The 19,844-nt window shown below is 40.6% G+C and overlaps 1 protein-coding gene across 1 annotated transcript; it reads left to right on the forward strand.

Annotated features, from left to right (window-relative positions):
- Positions 1 to 1,636: 1,636 nt before the first annotated feature.
- Positions 1,637 to 19,829, forward strand: FAM149A (family with sequence similarity 149 member A; the record flags this gene model as incomplete). The annotated part of the gene is made up of 14 exons (XM_081999319.1): positions 1,637 to 1,704; positions 4,145 to 4,255; positions 6,041 to 6,173; positions 7,678 to 7,820; positions 9,861 to 9,986; positions 10,144 to 10,320; positions 12,177 to 12,367; positions 13,782 to 13,924; positions 15,952 to 16,055; positions 16,276 to 16,503; positions 16,820 to 16,940; positions 17,722 to 17,862; positions 18,253 to 18,331; positions 19,768 to 19,829. 14 exons carry the CDS (start codon positions 1,637 to 1,639, stop codon positions 19,827 to 19,829), a joined length of 1,827 nt encoding a protein of 608 aa, XP_081855445.1.
- Positions 19,830 to 19,844: the final 15 nt, after the last annotated feature.

The raw sequence follows: 19,844 nt of genomic DNA on the forward strand, positions 1-19,844 counted from the left end.
GCTGAGATGACCACAGCAATTCAGCTGGGTGCAGACAATTACTGTGGATGTCAGTCTTTCTCCTCATAGTGATTTTGTAGGATAATTAGTAGTTTTGACATCCATAATGGTTACCCTTGACACAAGGATTTAAAAAAAAGTGATTGATGACTTTGTATCGGCATTTTTGCTTGCCATCCTCTGCTGCTTGCATATGTGAACAAGAGAAGTCTGCAAATAAGTGTTGTCCCTGGACTGATAGCGTAAATCTTTGCTGCAAAGCTTGCCTGCTTGGACTTTATGTAGGGCTGTGTGGTCTTGGCCCTTTGTTAGGCAGCATGTTGCCTTCCTTCTAATTGGTTCTAGCAGATTAGAAAATAGGAAAAAAAAAAATAGCAAAATACTCTTAAAGACTATTTTTGTACATGTGTGGGTAGGTCTTCAGGACAGAAGTGACCAAAACAGCATTTCAGGGTACGTAGTTTGAAATAAGGTACAGAAAATCTTCAGAAGGTTTCAGAGAAAGAATTTGCTTTGTGTTCTAAATACTCTTGGAATTGCAGTTGTAGTTCTCCAGTGTTCTGTTTGTAAAAATTGCATTCCATAAACACATGGATGTGCTGTGATTTAGAGTTAAAATTGCATTTTTCCTAACCTGGACATAACTTGCTATTCCAGATCTTCAGCTCCTTGTTGGGTACATGTAGCTTGAGAAAGAACTATGCTTTTTTTGTGCGTTTGAGATTTCAGACGAACTTACTCTTACGGAAGAACGATTGCTAAGGACAAAGCGAGCTGTTACAACACATGTAAAAGCAAATTCTTTCTTAACGTTTTACTGGATCAGAAGAATGTGGAACTTTTTTTTTTTCAAGCTATTTGGCAAGAATTCTTTGACTATCCAGGGAAAAATGCATTGTCATTTTCCATACACCTTTCTTAGTGTGTAGGATTTTGCTTGGTTATGAAACTTTAAATATCATATGAATGCTGCTGTTAGTTTTCCTGTAATGAGAGGTTTCATACACCATACTTCTTCAGTCTTAATTTTCAGCAATTGTAATGTTGCCTTTCTCCTTTCCTGGTAAGAAGACTTATTTTTTTCTTGCTGATGAGCAGATGTACTTTCTCCTGGGAGAGAGGCTTTCAGCAAAATACGTAGACACCAGGATTTATGTGCTGTGGCTGGAGATGGATGATCTGGTGTAATCTGCGGCGGACAGGCTGTGCCGTGCTCTACCGTGCCACGGGGCTCCGGCAGACCGAGGCTTTGCGCAGGGCTCCTTCGGAGGGGAACTCCGTTAATTAACAAGGACAATTCTTTACTGGGTTGTCCAGCTCCGCCTAACTGCTAATCATCTGTAAAGGCGAGGGAAACCCTCCCTGGGCGTGAAAGACCGTAAATGGAGCCTTTTTTGGCTGCGTGTTCGGGGGGCGGGGAGATGTGCGCCCCTCCCGCTCAGGGTGAGGTTTAATTTTGCGGGCGCTCTTTTGGGTCGGGAGCGCCGGAGCGTGGGGGGATCCGCTGCGGAGCCGGGCGAGGCGCTGCGGGGCGAGCACCGCCGGGCTTCCTCCTCCTCCTCCTCCTCCTTGTCTTCCTCCTCCTCCTCGCCGGGGGCGGTGCGAGGGGCGGTGCGGGGGTCCCCACCGCCCCCCCATGCGCAGGGCGAGGGGCGCCGCCCCCCCGGGCGGCTGCTGCGGCGGCCGGGGGCTCCTCGTCGTGGGGTGAGTGTGGGCGGGGGGGCCGCGCCCCGGTGCTTGCCCGGTTGCGGGGGGGGGGGTGAGCCGGGGGCGACGGTAGGCGGGCAGCGTTGTTATTTTGTACCGTCACCGCTTGGTGCCTGCGGTCGCAGGGACCGCGGTCAGGGGTGGGCAGCGGTCGGGAGCGGGCTGCTGCAGTCCCTGCCCGGCGCCGGGGGAGTGCTGGGCTGGGAGGGGGGGTTTCCTGTCGTTTTGTTCTATTGCAGTCGTTTCTTGGCTCATCTTCTGATGGCACCTGGTCCAAGAAGTCAGGAAGAGTAGTACTGCTGCATGCAGAGGAATGATGTGTCAGAAACACTTTTTTTTTCTCTATCTCACGTTGTGTATTACGCCGTTAAGTGTAAGGCATATGCTTTGTTTCACAGAGAAAGTCAGTGGAATTTTATTGGTGATGTTTCTGTTTTTTCATGTTTGTAGGTTCAAGTTTCCTGCAAAGCCATAACCCCCTCCCCACCTGGAGCTCTTTGAGAAGTCAGAAAGCCTTATAGATACAGGGGATCCAACCAGTGTAGTTAGCTTGGGTTCCCAAAAGTCTGTCAAGTAAATGAAGCAGCTGGAACACAAGAGGAAAGGGTTCTTGCACAGGCAAGTAACTATAGTAGGAAACCAAGGGTAGCAGTAGATGGTTTCTTCCTCCAGTGGTGTTTCACAGGGCTCTGTCCCGGGCAGTTCAACCTAGTTGACTGGGTGAAGGAGTGAGCAGTGAAGTGAAGCTGCTTGGTGGTGATATTAAGCTGTGGAAAAATACTAAGGACAAGGGTCAGCTATGAAAAAAATTGAGAAAGACCTTATAGGGCTGCCTAGGCAATAACATGGCAAATGAAATGGCAGAGAGGGATGTACCTAACAGAAGGAACCAACTTTCTGTGTAGAAGATGGGCTGTGAGCTCACGGTTATTGCCTGGGAGGTAGATCTTCTTGTTAGGACAAAATGAAGTCTTCAGGGGACTGGACTGTACCACTTCTCATTCTGACAGTGGCTGAAAACAAATGCTGAGGGAAGAGGGAGGAAATTCAGAGTAAACACATAGAGGTGCTTTCCACTGCTGTTGTACCAGCCTCCAAGAATTTGCAATTCAAGGTCTTCCCTGATGAGAAGTTTAACTTGTGGTAGGTTTTTGGTGGCTTATTAGCTAAGGCATAGGAGTAGGATGTGTGATGTGATCCATTTGAGTGGGGAGTTAGATTTTGACATATGTGTTGTCATAATCTGCATAAAGGCAAGAAAATATCAGAAAGGATAGGAAGAAGGTGGAGCAATCCTAACTGTTGCAGGGCCAATCTACAGTCCTTGGCAAAAGAAATCAAGAAAATTCTTGAAATGTGAGCTGTTTCCTTATAGTTACTCATTCACAAATGTACTTTGATGCAATCATGCTGCTATTCACGGTTGTGACCGGAGGATTTTATGGGATGAGAATGGTAACTTTCACAGATTAAGTGATCTCTTGCTGTAGAAGCATTTCTGATAAATGCTTTGACACACCTGTATATATTCTGTAGCAGTAGGTTTAATATATTAATGACAGAACTTAGTGGAATTATAGAAATGTGTGATTACAAACAATTTCTGTTTTTTAAAAAAAAGTCTCTTCCTTCATTAAAAGGTATTCTTTAAAGGCTAGTAATAAAAGTGCAGGCATTTTTGTGCCTTACTGTATCATAATATTCATGGTTTGTAAGAGATGGTTTTAAAGTTTGAGCATGTGTTCAGGTATTTGGTGAACCAAAAAGGGCAAGTTCTAGCATTTCTTATGTGGGAAGCGCATAATAGTAGAAAGTTTGTGGCTTGGTTTTCAATATCGGGTTAAGGAGTCTTTGGTACTGGAGGAACTGATGTTTTGTGGTCTGTAAATGTATTGAGATTGCGCCCCAGTTTCTTGATGTACTAATATCTCAGTTCACTTAGAACAGCCAAGTTGAGAGTTCGTTGTTTTAGTAAAGGCCACTGTTTGCTTGGCACCATATCTGCAACTTCTTTTTATGCAGAGAGATGTCTGAGAAAATGGGCTTTATGTTAATGATTGAACAGAAACACAGCAAATAATTACTGTGTGGGCAATTACTGGTTTGTGCCTTTGTTCCTGCAGTACTGAGGTGCTGCTGTGTTGATGTGCGCTTCATGCAAATTGTGAAGTGCAAAACTGAAGGAGGATGCCTGTGGAGTAAAATAAGTCTCAAATTAAATGTACGTTTTTCTGAAAAATATTTAGGTAAACAAAAACTATTTTAAAATGAGGTATTTTGTTTCAAGCAAATGTTTGTGTTGATAGATAGGATTGAAAAATTCAACAGAGTTGTTGTCATCTTTCTTTTTTTGTTTGTTTGTTTTGTTTTTCCCTCCAGTGGAGGTGTGAGTTAACCTTATTTAATATTATGGAATTATGTGTTTCTGTGTTTATAGGAAGGGACTGTCCAGAGGTTCCACAAATCAGTGTGTTTCCAGAAAAAGTGGAGAGTCTTTTCCAGCAGGTTTTGAGAGAAATGTGCAGGAAGCTATTAACAATTATACTCGGTATGTATTCACTTCTGAAATACTACTTCATTAATGGAGTCTTGGCTTAACTAGATATTTCAAGATTGTTATTAGTTTTCACTGGTCATGCTTCTAGTTATTATCATGGATGATAACTATTGCAGGATATAATGCAGAATATAAATTGACCTAATAAGAGGGTTTGAACTTTACTCCTGGTTTGTTTTATGGATTTGCGTATTTTCAGAGCATAGTGAAGGGCACCGATTAAGCCTGGAAGGGAAGTCAGACTTCATAGTTAGATGGAAATAATGCTCACCAGCGTTGCAGGTCAGTTAACTTTCAAGCAGTTTCGTTCCAACTGGCACTGGTTAGGATTTGCCTGGTCTGTATGTCTGACTGCCCTTGCTTTCATTGAATCCCAGGGTGGGTGGTAGCTGGCAGGGACCAGCTAGAGCTTTCTGAAAGCTGGAATCCCAGAGCTCAAGGTTTAAAGTGCACCAGGTTGAACAGCGTAGAAGACACTGTGTACAGATATGGAACTCAATGCTGTTTGAAACGTTCATAGAGATGTTATGCTTAGTTTTGCATAATTTTCTTGTGATAGCTTTTAATAGAGTTAGTGTGAACCTCATGAGGTTGAACAAGGCCAAGTGCAGGGTCTAGATCCTGGGTCAGGGCAACCCCTGCTATCAATACAGGCTGGGGGATGAAGGGATCGAGAGCAGCCCTGCTGAGAAGGACTTGGGGGTACTGGTGAATGAAAAACTGGACATGAACTGGCAATGTGTGCTCACAACCCAGAAGGCCAGCCGTATCCAAAGAAGCGTGGCCAGCAGGTTGAGGGAGGTGATTCTGCCCCTCTACTCTGATCTGGTAAGACCCCACCTGGAGTCCGGCATCCAGCTCTGGAGCCCTCAGCACAGGAAAGACATGGACCTGTTGGAGCGGGTCCAGAGGAGGGCCACAGAAATTATCAGAGGGATGGGACACCTTTTCTGTAAAGAAAGGCTGAGAGAGTTGGGCATGTTCAGCCTGGAGAAGAGAAGGCTCTGGGGAGACCTTATTGCAGCCTTCCAGTACTTACAGGGGGTTTATGGGAAAGATGGGGACAGACTTTTTAGCAGGGTCTGTAGTGATAGGACAAGGGGTAATGGTTTTCAACTAAGAAGGGGTAGATTTAGACTAGATATAAGGCAGAAATTTTTTACTGTGAGGGTGGTGAAATCCTGGCACAGGTTGCCCAGAGAGGTGGTAGTTGCCCCATCCCTGGCAATGTTCCAGGTCAGGTTGGACAAGGTTCTGAGCAACCTGATGTAGTTGAAGATGTCCCTGCTCACTGCATGCAGGGGGGTTGGACTGGATGACCATTAAAGGTCCATTCATACCCAAACTATTCTGTGATTCTAAAGAAGGCTTATGTTATCTTTAATCTATAGTTTTGATGTGCCCATTAGCTGAACTGGAGAAAACAAAATAATTGTTGAAGGTGGAAATACTTGGTATGTGTGTTTGTATACGTGTGGATATATTCTAGGGTGTCCTTACAGTTGCAATGATATACATACATAAAAAAGCGTAATGCTGTAGAAGGAGTTGCCTTTAAGGCAGTAAATGGTACAAATAGGAGCATGTATTCATTGCAGTTTCCTTAAAAACATACAGTTGCAACTCTTCACGTTGACTCTAACAACACGTTTTGAAAATCTTGAATCCAACAGGAATATGTATCAGTGTCCAGTTATGTGATCAATTGCGTTATTTTTGAAATGTTTATACAGAAAGCCATTGTGGTGTTCATTTGAATTTGTTGTCTTTTCACAGTGAAACTCTTTCACCAGTTTCATCTAGTGGTCGTACAACACCCACGGAGTTGAATAATTCTTGGTCTGGAATAAACAGCTATACTACTAGTTTGTCTACTGAAAGAAGTTCAGTTTACTCCTGGAGGGATGATGTATGTCACAGAAACTTTTACAGTATGCTTTATCTAAATATTGTAGTATAGATTAATTTTTACAGAAAGTGGACATGCAGCACGTCTTGTAGAAGTTAACCACTTTCAGTCATCATAGCCTAATGATTAAGTGTATTAATTGACTATTTAAAAAATAGTTCTGTTTGCAAGTTGATACTAGTGCAGCTGATTTGTAACAAAGAGAAATGGAATAAAAATATGAAAGGATGAAATTTGGGGAAAACAAACCTGTTCTACCAAAAAAGGTAGGCTTAGGTTTCTGAGTCCAAGAGAGTGATAAAATGTTTTCTAATACTGCATAATGCAGGCAGTATCTAAATTGAGCTATTTTTAATGTTTAGAGTCATAAAGTATATTCATGAGCATGCATGTAAATGTCCCAGTCTGAGTAAATATTTAGCTCTTACCTAAGCTCAGTTCTGTTTCGTGGATGATGGAGAGGAAGGTTAAACCCATTACGGAGGCTGACTTCTGAGGCATACCTGGTGCAGGCTGGCAGCATTGAATAAATCCAAAAGCATTGCGGTCACTGCTACTTCCATTTTAAAAAGCCATCCATGGCTGGTAGTGGTAGGTCTGTTGTATCTTTTGCATAATACCCTAATCTTCCGGGTAGTGACCCCATCTGTCACTTCCAGCCCTCCAGATGAGAGCCTGACCCTGGATCATAACCTGGGTGAGAGTTACTTTCCCATTCCTTTTTGGTGTGATCCCTTCTGAAATGGTTGGGCACTCAGCTGGAAGTGAACAGATATGATTTGGGCCCTGAATATTACAACTTTTTTCTGTGTTTCAAAGTGTCTAATAGTGGCCAAGTGGAGAACTGAGGTTATGACCAGTGCCCAGCCGAGGAATCCTCAGCCAAGTGCTCATTTCCACATCACTGGATAAAGTCAGGCTCTTTGCCCCTGCACTCGCCCATTTCTGGTTGCACTGGGTTGTAGCTTCAGTACCCCTTCAGTACGCCTTCCTCACCTTCAGCTGAGGAAGGCGGTTTCTCACCCTGCGGGTTGTTTCCTAACCACCAGACTATGTTGTGCAGAAGGAAGGAGTCCCCTTTTGGCCCTCTTAGCTGTTTTACTCAGGAGAAGTGCTGCTCAGAAGAGCAGGGAGCTTTGGTGCGGTGGGTCGCAGAGGTGCAATGTGGATGCTTCACTCCATATCGGAGCAGGGAGGGAGCCAGGAGTCAAGACACCTTACAACTGATGTTTTCTGTCAGCTAATCCTAGGCAGCTAGTTCCTTTTTGCTAAATCACCTTGCTCAGGCCGGCTACCTGTTCTTTTTTTATTGCTGTTGTTGTTGTTTGTTTTTTTTTTTTTTGCACTGCAGCATATGAATTGTTTCCAAAGTAGGTAGTCTGAAGATCCATTCTGAGATGCTCAGCAAGTTGGTCCAAGTTGTCCTGTTCTTTAACTATGGTTGAGTTTTTAATATAAATATGTATGCATATTTGCTAACAACTATTAATTTTATAATATGTAGGACTTTGATAAAGCCAACACACAGAGAGTTCATCAGTTGTTTTGGGAGATTGATGAAATGCTGTTTGAAGGAAAAGTGACCTCCCAAACTCAGAGCCTGCAAGCAGAATGTGCCGACTGGGTTGAACAATTTCCTCATCTAAGGTAAGGAAATTTCTTGCTGATACTAGTTTTAACCAGTTATCACACTAATTTGAATTTTTGAGGTACCCTCATATGAATTGCTCTTGATGTATGGCAAGGTATCTTGTAAAGAATTTTTTTTTTTTTTTTACTGTAAGTGAAGACATACTGTGAAATTCCAAGAAATTCAGTGCTCATTCTGTTACTGATTCTTCTAAACAGAACTTAAAAATTAAAGTGAACACATGCTTCACATACACTGTACAGCCATAATGTCTTCCTAGGCTACGTAAATCAATGTAAAACAGTGTGTGATATTAACCTGATAATAACTAGTTGAACAGATACGAGAATGCACACATGATTCATGAGAATTGTTTTGCATAGGTGTATGAAATGTCCAGGCAGCCTGATGACTGCTTCTTATAACACAGGGGAGAGAAGTCAGTGTTGCATGGCATTATACTGTCCTGCCTTTGTAAATGATGGCATGTTATTCTTAGTGAGTTGTCGTGGCGCTAAGCTATTCTAAACATCGACTTGCACGTCTCTCTTCTAGTCAGTAGTTTAACACCATTAAAAAGAACACTGTCAATAATTGTGGTATGTTTTCAGTGCTTTTGGATAACTTGAAGAGGCTTGTTACTAGTACATATAAACTGAAAATCAACTAACAAATCTTGTCACGCTTTGTTGGGAACAAGAGAGAATTGTTAAATAAAACTGAGGCAATTTTTGCTAGTGTTAAGGCATGCTTTGCCTTTTTTAGCTACTGTAAAAATTAATAGAACATGCATAAAATGGAGACAGGTTTTTGTGGTAATTCATTCAAAATATTAAGTCATTTCACTATATTTTCAGATTATTTTTACTAGGTGGAATTTTTAAGTAAGTGATTCCCGCTACTTAGGATTTTTGATTCAAATCTAATGCTGGCAATACCAGCCAAGTCCAAGAGGTTGAAAGTGATCTGAAGAAATCTGTGGGGCTCTTTGTCATTTGTCACTAAGAGATGTGGTACATCTGTGGTTTAAAAAGAAAAAAAAAGTTATTTTCATTATTAAGCTTAAACCTTATTTTGTGTTTGTGTTGACTAGTTGCTCAAAAGAATTGCTTCTGGGATGCCAGATTTATTTCTGAGAGTTGTGCACCAAAGAGCTCACTGACTGTCCTTTTTAATTTGTAAAACAGCTATGTTGATATATGACTACTTAGCTCAGCATATGGGAATAAATATATTTGAGAACTGTCATCAGTAAGAGAAAGCTTTTTGTTCTTGGCTTACAAAATAAAAAGTAAAAAAGGGTATTGCTTAGAGTTTCATGTGGCATGCATAAAGTTCTGTTCTGTAAAAGGTAGTCCCAGGGAAAATGTGGTCAGGTGAGTACAAGCATTGCTGCTTGCAACTACAGCTGCAACTGGCAAATTCTTTTGACGTCCCTTGTGAATTAAAATGAAAAACAGTTCAGTAAGCAGTGATTATTATTTAGTTATACTGTGTTCAGAAATTGTTTTATAGAGTAATTTTGTGTACCTTTAAATAGAGTTGCTTTTACCTTTTCTCTCTGCCTCTGTGCATTACGTGTGTTGGAGTCAGTGCATTTTCTGCACATTAATTCTAGCCTTAACTATCCATGTAAACATTTTGGATTGGGACTTCTGCTCACATTGATGGTTACTGGAGTTGGGTAAGTGAAGTCATAGCAGATGTTATTTGTCTTCTGCATCCCTTTTTAAACATTTCTTATAGAGTTTTGATAGGAAAGGAAGTGTGTGTACTTTATCTGGCTTAAGAACTATCTAACAAGTTTGACTATTTGCTCTTTAAAAAGATAAGCTAGAATCTAATCTTGCGTAAATCAGCTTAACTTTAATGACTTAAATACTAGGCAGTGTTAATGTATTACAGAAGACCCTGGCCCCTCCGTAAATTGCTTTTTTTAAAGCAAATGCAAGGTGTGCTTTCACATTGCCTACTGTTTGCAGGTATTTGTGTTCTTGATATTTGCATATGGAGTGGATTCCATCTAAGATATCACTCGTCTTCTCCTTTTTATTCAGGGTTCTAGGAAAGCAGCTCCTATTGCCAAAGGATGAAGGCTTTCAGCATTTTCAGAGCAGAAGTGATACCTGTGTGGATATTAAGTGTTTTCCTGGCCTCCATGAATGTGCTAGTAATAGAAAAGAGTATGTAATTTTTTTTTAAGTTTTCTCTTTAGTCTTCCCTCTTCAGAAATACGTACAATATTACTTTTGTATTATGGAAATAATTCAGTATAATAAAATACGCACTTTCTTCTTTCGTTGAATATTTAATTCTCATTTTGTCAACTTTTTTTCCCAGACTCTGCATTTCAGGCTCTAAACTGATCCCAACAGCATCTCCAATACATAAATCACTAGATTCAAGTTCTGCTAGGATTTCTGCCTCAGACTCTTCACTGTATTCATTCCTGGAAGAAGAAATTTATGATGTGGATGGAAAAATAGAAGAATATCTTGCCTTTGACGACAAGGAGCCGTAAATAACAGATATATGTATTTTTGAAGAGTATAATGAAAAATTGTCAGTGAACCCAATCAGGGTTCATAATCTATGTTTCTCTTCTGTAAAATACAGTTCCTTCTGTCGCTGTGTTCGGTAGCACAGTGGTCAGAGCACTCACTGGGCATGTGGAAGGTTAGGTATGTTATCTTTCTAGTGGTTCAAAACTCACACCTCCCGTGTCAGAGGAATGTGTCTTAACCACTAGTTGCTTTGAAGTGTTCTGTGCATGGAAATGCAATAAAATGAATATTTAATTTTGACACAGGGAGTAGAATGAAGGAATTGCTTCTCAGGTGAGTGCCTTGACCACCAGATTGTTTAAGGTCATTGCACTGTATGTGCTCTCATTCTCTGCCCTAAGGAATCTTAAATTCTTGCTGTGCAGTGTGCAGCAGCTTTGTGAGGAGAAGTGCAGGATGCAACCCACATTTAGAGCACTCTTGTGAGTCACAGGAGTCATGCAACTGTCTTCTTGACAGCGCAACCTAGGTTACCCATGAGCCAGCAGCTAGGCTATTGGGTGGATGAAAGACCATAATGTGCTGTTTTCTAAAAGGCCTCGATGAGGGGGAAATTTCGGTGGGACTATCGGGGCACAAAGTATAGCTTTCTGTTCTAAAGCTTGGTGCACTTAGTGATGCACTTATAGGAAAAAGACATGGTTGGTCTCAAAAACTGAGGAACCAGACCGAGACCCTTTCAGTGCTGTTTTTGAAGGAGATGGCCTGTGTGGCTGCATTTTTTGGTAAGGGTTTGGGTTTAAGAATCCTCTTATGATTCTTTTCTCTTTGTTTTGCTAAGTAAGCAAACTGAATTTGGGAGAGAGACTTGACTGAAGATGTGTTTCTCTCCTTTTGTGCCTCCTTGAGATGTTGTTTCTTGTTTCCTTCAGTTCTAAAATACCTTGTTCTCCATAACTAAGACATTAGGCATTACAAAGCCTGATAGGAGAATATCTTGGTCATTTTGTGATGGACCATTGGACCATTCAGCCAAGTCTCAGTTAGGGTAAGAAGTTTGCAGTCTGGTTTGAGGAAGAAGTGAAAAAGTGACTGAGGAGAGAAAGGGAGATAGTAGAAACCAGTATGAATTTGGGATCTTCCTTATAATCTTCTTTTTAAAAAAAAAAAAAAAAAAAAAAAGCGTTTCCTAAGGAAGAAATGTAATGGCATTAAAAAAAGAAAAACGTTAAAACTTTCTTCCTGAGAGGTGTGTTAGAAGACCAAGTTAGGAACTTGTTGCTACACTGTGCTTCCCTAGGTAGGCGGGGCAGAGGGGTGGGTAAAAAAAATTAAAAATGTAACTGTCCACACAGTAGTGGAAGGGAAGGAGGTTAGCGTAAGGCTATGAGCGCTGCTGTTCTTAGGCTGCAGAAATCCTTTAAAGTTGTTTGGCTTTGATCAGTTGTGGAGTGTTGCGGGTGTGTGCAGGTACACAGGATGTGATAGAAATGTTCTATGTGATAGTCATTTGAGACTAAATCCTATGCTTTCTACTGTAAGGGAACTATTGTCTGTTGCATTTGGCAGGAGGACTAAGTGCCATGTATAAAGCTGTTCCTTCTAGAGCTGCAGATCTTTCTGTTGTAATGCCCCCACTGGATTTTTTAAATTTTTCACCTGAAAACAAAAGGAAAAGGAATCATTATATGTATTTGATTGGTTCTGTTCCCATAGGTACTCTGTACATTTGAATTCAAATTTTTTGTGTGATATACATCTGACTGGCTTGTCTTCCATATGTATGGTTCTATTCATTCAGTGTATTAGAAGGAGGGGGGAAAAAGTCAAAACCCATGGGAATTCACTTGAATTTGCTTCCTTTATTAGTGATGATGAGAGTTGGGAACAAAAGAAAATGCGTCTTGCTGAGAAGAGGAGTGAGCGTGGCATTCCCCCTGTTTCTCCCAATGCCTGTATTAAAGATGCCGTGGCTTCTGAAGTATTTGATCGTATCTGGAGCAATGTAGTTGGAATATTGGAGGAACTGATTAAAAAAAATTGGGAAACTAGTATCACAGGTATTTGGTATTTTTGTATATGATATTTATTGAATCTAACTTTGGAAAGTTGTGTGGGTTTTTTTTTTTTTCCTTAAAGCTTGGGAAATCTGGTTATTTTAAGATAGCTGTGTTGGTAGTACAGCATTATGAGATATGTAATGCCTTGCCCTGCATGTGTGCGCACACACACACACTACTGCCCCTAATATATACGTTCCTACTAATTTTCAGGGAGTTTTGTATGAGGTGTAAAAAGAAAAAGGCATGGGAGAGCTTGTTTAAAAAAAAAAATCTTAATCACTGTCTCAGGATGCAAATTGATTCTGTTAGCAGGGGATCACTGGTGATGTGATCTGAATCTGGAACCTAGGAATCAAAACCTCCTAGTCCTCGTTGGTTGAGCTTTATTAATAAAAAAGAACCCTTAGGTAGTCAGATTGTTAAAGCGAGATGGCGTTGCTGACAGTGCAGGAGTTCATGAGTTTAATATAGGGTGAATAAATGGTGATGCATGTAATCTTATCTTATTTTATTTTATGTTTTTGTGTTCTAACAGACTGTAGTGAGGAAAAGCAAAAGCTAGGAAAGTTAACTAGAAATGAAATTTTATTTTGTGTGCATGTGTCGTCTTTGGAGGCTGAGGGAAATGTCAGTTCTTTCAATGTATTTTAAAAGGACAGTAACAGAAGAATACATGGGGGTGCATTTTGGACATTACCTCAATTTAAGGTGTGTTCAACCTCAAATGTAAGTCTACAACAAAGTAAGAAATGGCAAAATTTTGCAGATAACTTGTAGCATCAGAACTTAACATTTCAGGCATTGCTGAAATACAAAAGGGTTTTTCACAGCACAAGTGGATTGTTTAGCTCAACATTATAGTTTAGGGAGGATAGCTTAGCAGTTTTATCATAGCTGTGCTCTTTTCTCTTTTTGAACAGCATAAACTTAAGACAAATAGATAGCTAACCAAGGTATTTGAACTAGGAATGTAAAAGAATTTGGGTTTATAATAGAAATAAGATGGTGGTATATAGCCAAAATGAAACTGTGTAGTTGCTGTAAGACAAAGATAGGATCAGTAGACTCTTTTTTGTATATATATCTTTTTTCTGCTTCAAAAAAAGGAAAAAATATTTGGGAATTTTTAAGTAACATTCAAAGAGTCTTAGCAGTATTTTCTTAAACAAACACGAGCCTCCAAGTCTACTTGTATAGACCAATTTGTCAATGTCAGAGAAAGCATAAACAAATGGGAACGCTTTCAGAAAAACATCATTTATGGTAATTTTTTAAATGTCATGGAAACTTAAAACTGTATGAAAGTCTCTATTTATTGTGAAGAGCAAAATTGTTTGAATCCCAGCAAATGATGGCTGGTGAATATACAAAATACCTCTTATTCCCTTTACTTTTTTTTGCTGTTCTGCAGAGGGTGACAAACAGGTGGAAAAACTGAAAGCTGTTACAACAAAGCTGCCACATTTGCCAGTTGTTCGTATTACGGCAGATGCTGGTAGTGTTCGTCTTTCCAGAGGCATTGAAGCACGAAGTGGATCTTTTGTTTACTCACAGGTAAAAATAGCTTTCTGTCAGACGGTGTTCTTTTTTGGACAGAGTCTTGGTTGAAGCTAGAAGAGGGTCTTTTTCCGTTTCTCTGTTTTTCTTGTAGTTTGTTCCCCCCCCCCCTTCCCCCCCCCCCAATTAGGTATACTTAAAATATTTAATCTCATTTAAAATTAATGTTCATTAAATGTGCATTTCTTCTTTTATTCTTTGGTAGTTCTTAAAGGTGCTGTTTACCACGAAGATAATGCTGAGGCTGGTTTACAAAAATACTTAGGAGACTGTATTCCCTCCTTAGAAAATAATTCTGCTTTTATTGTAGCCCAGTCATTTCCTCTTGGTAGAATTAAGAAAAAAAATTCTTCCCTGGACTGCAGGGATGTGAAGTTGCAACTTGAAGGGCTTTACAGAATCACAGAATCGTTAACGTTGGAAAAGACCTTTAAGATCACCAAGTCTCAACCGTCAACCCAACACCACCATGCCCACTAAACCATGTCCTGAAGTACCACATCTACATCTTTTTTCAGCACTTCCAGAGATGGTGACTCCACAACCTCCCTGGGCAGCCTGTTCCAATGCTTGACCACCCTCTCAGTGAAGAAATTTTTCCTAATACCCAATCTAAACCTCCCCTGGTGCAACTTGAGGCCGTTTCCTCTCATCCTATCACTAGTTATGTGGGAGAAGAGACCAACACTCACCTCACCACAACCCCCTTTCAGGTAGTTGTAGAGAGTGATAAGGTCTTCCCTCAGCCTCCTCTTCTCCAGACTAAACAACCCCAGTTCCCTCAGCCGCTCCTCATAAGACTTGTGCTCCAGACCCCTCACCAGCTTCGTTGCCCTTCCTTGGACACGCTCCAGCACCTCAGCGTCCTTCTTGTAGTGAGGGGCCCAAAACTGAACACAGTATTCAAGGCGCAGCCTCCCCAGTGCTGAGTACAGGGGGATGATCACTTCCCTGCTCCTGCTGGCCACATCAGTTCTGATACAGGCCAGGACGCTGTTGGCCTTCTTGGCCACCTGGGCACACTGCCGGCTCATGTTCAGCCGGCTGTCAGCCAGCACCCCCAGGTCCTTTTCTGCCGGGCAGCTCTCCAGCCACTCCTCCCCAAGCCTGTAGCGTTGCATGGGGTTGTTGTGACCCAAGTGCAGGAGTTCTTCAGGAGTTCAAGTAACTTCATTACTTGCAACCCTGTGAATTTCAGACTCTCTCATTCCTTTTCCTTTCCTTTGCCTCTTGTAAAAGGGGACTCTGCTGTACATCTACCAGCAAGCTAGCACTTGGCCTTACCTGTCTGTGTGGAAACTCATGTTTATATTGATAAAATGCCTTTTTCTGTCCTGCTTGCCACCTCATCCCTCTGTCCCCGGCTCCTGTTATGCACATTTTTCTTCTTTTCTAGCCACTACTTCTGGTTTGGGGTTTTGTTTTTTGTTTTGTGGGTTTTTGTTTGTGTTGGTTTTGTGTGTGTGTGTGGTGTTTTAGTGTGTTGTTTTGTTTTGTTTTGTGGATTTTTTTCTTTTTCCCTCTTGTCTCTCTCTATTCAGTTCAAGTAACTTCATTCTCTTCCATCTGCTCTTTCCCCATGCTTGCTAGGTAACAAGATAAGAAATGTGGAAAAGAGAACACAACAGTCTTGGTGCTTCCCATTGGCACACTTGGTTCTGTAGTGGTCCCAGCAGCAAAAGTAAAATGCTTAGATAAGTAATGCCCAGGCTCTGTGCCCTTGGGCTGGCCTGTGCTTGAGGGAAAAATTGAAATTTTGGAGAATGAAACTCTAGCCTCAACTGAAGCTTATTGCAAATTGAGTTCAAATTCAGTAACTAATTTATCTAGGTTTTGTTTGTAAGAAACTGTCTAAAGTAAGCAAAACAACCTATTTGCCCCTTCTACTACTGAGAATTCTACTGAACCATCTTAACATAAACTTTTCTAAGAAACAAGTGAAAGATCTTCTAACTATGGGCTTTTGAGGTCTTCCTTCAAAAAAAAAAAAGTTAAGGTTAATGTATATTTGTTGCTTTTACTAGGGTCACCATTTTTCCAGCAGCTTCTGTAGTGATTTGAATGGTGTGATGACAGTTCAAGCAAAACCGCTCCAACAGAGGCATGTTGCCACAGTGGAAAAAATACAGTAGGTGTTGGTGTTGACATTTTTAAAATGCGGCATAACTCATATCGTACAAAAGATGTTTTACAGTTATAAAAAGACAATAAGACGGCGGTCATCTCCTTTGTGTGTATCACTGATGTGACAATGATTTGTAGAGGTTGCAATGATACTCTGTTAAGAAATACTTTTACTTTTTTATTCATCCTTATTCCCTATCTCATTCTCCTTCCTTTTTCCCTAGGAATGAGCAAGAAGACAAACAGCATAGCATTGGCTCCAGTGCTCCAAATTCAGTGCACACTAGGTTGGAGAGGATTGCTGATAACAGTGTTCTCTCATCATCTCGGGTACTGCTGGCATCTTCTAGGAAGCTACTAAGCCATCGTAGGTTACCATCTCTCACTTCTGACCAACTCTCCTCAAAAGCTCCTAATATATACAATGATGAAATCCTTAGGGGGACTAAATTGTGAGTTTTTTCATTTTATTCTTTGCTTTCCTCAGAACCTTACTGAAACTTTACCAGTGAAGGGTTTTGCAAAACACTTGAGAATTAATGTGAGATTTACTGTGGATTCTAGAATTCAGAGAGGAAAAACAAGAAAGCAGAACAATATGGTTTGAGGAGGGGCATTTGTTTAATTTTTTTGTTGCTATATTAGGTACTGTTACTTTCTGCAGCTGAACTCTACAAAGAAATGTACTGCTTAATAATTTCATATTACTTCAGTGAAGAATTCTTTAATATGAATTTTCCTAAAAGAGGAACCATTAAAATTCTGCAGGGGTGCCAGCTCAGGTCATTTATCTTCTGCTCGTGCACCTGCAACCTGGAACAAGTTACCACCAATAAACTCGGAGGCTGTTGAACAATATCTTTCAGTACCTCAGTTGCAACAGAGCTCTGTAAGTTGTGTTCATTTTCGTACTGGTGAAAAACTTCAAGCTATCTGGAAATAAATTGCTCTATGTCACTGGTTGAAATGAGCAATTTTACAGTTTTTGTTGGTTTGTATATAATACATGGCCTTAACATGCTAACGTGTGTTACTTTGGGTTACCATTAGAATGTAGAGAAGCCAGTTTAAAGCCTCAGGTCACAAACAGATCATGGTGAACAGACTTTCTTCTGAAAACAGAAAAATCTGTTTTTATAAAAAAAAAAAAGAAAGAAAAACAACTAACCAACCAAATAGTGACCTTGCACTTACATGCACCTGGATTTAAATAGCTCTTTTCAGTGTTTTATTCACTAATATTAGGTTATAAGAAGTAGAAAATTATGCTGACTGAAGTAGAAAAGAATACTGACTGAAAAAACCCCCAACATTATTGATACTTCACTAGTTTTGAAGGATAGGGAGGTAATAAATCACCATAATGAAGGTAAATTGGTATTTTGATACTATTTTGCCTCTGAATAATGTTTTGAATTGAGACACATGTAAAGCCTGTTATTTTAATTAATGTAAGCCTTTGGAGATTATAGACTAATATTAGGGAACAGTCTCAAATCTGTTTGAGAAACCTGAGTACCCTTAAATTACCTTAAATCAGTGCTTTTGGTTAGTGAAAACATATTTTTATTTTCTTGTGATTTGTTGTTTTTTTGTATGGCAATGGAAAAACTATTACTTTAACCAGGGCAACTGCTGCATTCTCTCAATGTTCTTTTTAGTTCTCTCAGCGTCGAGGACGATATGCTTACAGCAGAGTGTCAAGTGCAGTGCCTGGTGGTACAGAGCGACAGCCACTCAGAGAAAGAACTGTTATTATTGATCAGTTTTCAAGGCCCAACACAACCCATACATTCAGGGTACGTTACAATGTAAGTAGAGACGTGGAAAAATGAAGAAGCTTCTGTTCATGCCCACTGTTGGTCTACAGAAGGTCTCATTTACTGGGTCTTTCCTGACTTCTGGTTTACAGGGATTCCTGCTACCTGTAGAGAGCAGGATGTTAAAAGGCTTTGAGAGGGTGTGGGCCCTTGAAAAGCATGATTAGTGTATGAGGAAGAGATTTTTTTTCAAGTCTAATGCATCAAACAGTTCTTTTGAGGATGTCGGTGCCCTAGAAGTGTGCAGGGCATCTATGCAAAGCTTAGAGCTTTGCCGCTTGGTAGGACTCAATCTGCTGGACTATATCATAAAAACTAATGTAACCATGTCGGTAGGTAAGTATACCATAGTAGCTAATAGTCCGTCTTTCCTTTTTACAGACAGACACACCTCAGAAGAGATCATTGACTCCCATGGAATTTGCTAACCACAGAGGGACGGGTCAAGGATTTTTAATAGGTAGGCAAAGTAAGAATCACTTGGAAGGCAAAAGGCCAAAAACACCTGTTAACTCACAGCACAGTCAAGAAGTAAAGTGCTCAGTGAGAGCCGTCTCTGCATAAAAGAACAGGTGTGCTTGCCAAGTTTTCTGAGTTTGATTTTGAAGATTCTTCTCATTTGGTCTGAGATAACAGTCAGAGTTACAGCTAGGAACCCTGCAAAGCTGCTTTTCATTGTTATTATATGGAAGGTGTCCTGGTTTCAGCCGGGATAGAGTTAACTTCCTTCATAGAAGCTAGTGTGAGGCTATGCTTTGGATTTGGGATGAAAAAATGTTGATAACATACTGATGTTTTCAGTTGTTGCTAAGCAGTCAAGGACTGTCCAACATTTCATGCTGGCCTGCCAGCAAGCAGGCTGGGGATGCACGGGGAGCTGGGAGGGGACACAGCCAGGACAGCTGACCCAGGCTGACCAAAGGGATATTCCATACCATGTGACGTCATGTTCAGTATATAAAGCTGGGACAAAGAAGAAGGAAGGGGTGGAGGGACGTTTGGAGTTCTGGCGTCTGCCTTCCCAAGAAACCATTACATGTGATGGAGCCCTGCTTCCCTGGAGATGGCTGAACCCCTGCCTGCCTGTAGGGAGTAGTGAATGAGTTCCTTGTTTTGCTTTGCTTGCGTGCGTGGCTTTTTCTTTACCTGTTAAACTGTCTATCTCAACCCATGAGTATTTCGACTTTTACTTTTCAGATTCTTTCCCCCATCCCGCAGTGGGGGAGTGAGTGAGTGGCTGCATGGCACTTAGTTGCTGGCTGGGGTTAAACCACAACAAAGGAAAAGGATTCCCTGTCATCTGAACTTTTTTCTTCTTGTGAAGATTTCAGCATATTTACAATTATGGCAAGAGTATGTGGTATACAGGCTAGATGTTTTGCAGCTGCTAGAGTAGCAACACAAATAGATGTTTGTGAACTGTTCCATGCCCTCCTGTTTCATGACATGAATTTTATTTTAGCCTGTGTATAAATTCCCCAAATTAGTAAACTTTTTACATGGGGGGAAAAATAGAATTGGAGATGTGCTTTTTTAACATAAATATAAGGCTCTCTTAAATAAATAAAAAATCAATATTCATTTGCAACTGTGTCTTCCATTTATAACACCAAAAAAGGGAGCAGCCCTATGTGGCGAATTTAGTTCTGTTGTTACAGTAAAGCTGACTAGCTACTTCCTGGGGTATTTGAGTGCATGTACATAACCTTTATTTGTTTAGAAGTTCCTTGAATTTAAAATAATTAGATGATTGTCATAATTATATAAAAGGTGATGTAAGAATAAGGGCATGTTAGCAAACATTGATCTGAGCAGGCTCATGGAAGTAACTCATACATAATTTTGGAGTCTTTCAGATTCTGCCACAATTAACAAACAATGTTTTACCTTTTCTAGGCTCACAGCATTACCACAGATCCTTTCAGAGAAATCTTCCAACCTCAAGAAAGAGATTTTAGGTTGCTTCTTAACCC

Source organism: Phaethon aethereus (genome assembly GCF_964289735.1).
Source record: "Phaethon aethereus genome assembly, chromosome: 4".
Taxonomy (NCBI): domain Eukaryota; kingdom Metazoa; phylum Chordata; class Aves; order Phaethontiformes; family Phaethontidae; genus Phaethon; species Phaethon aethereus.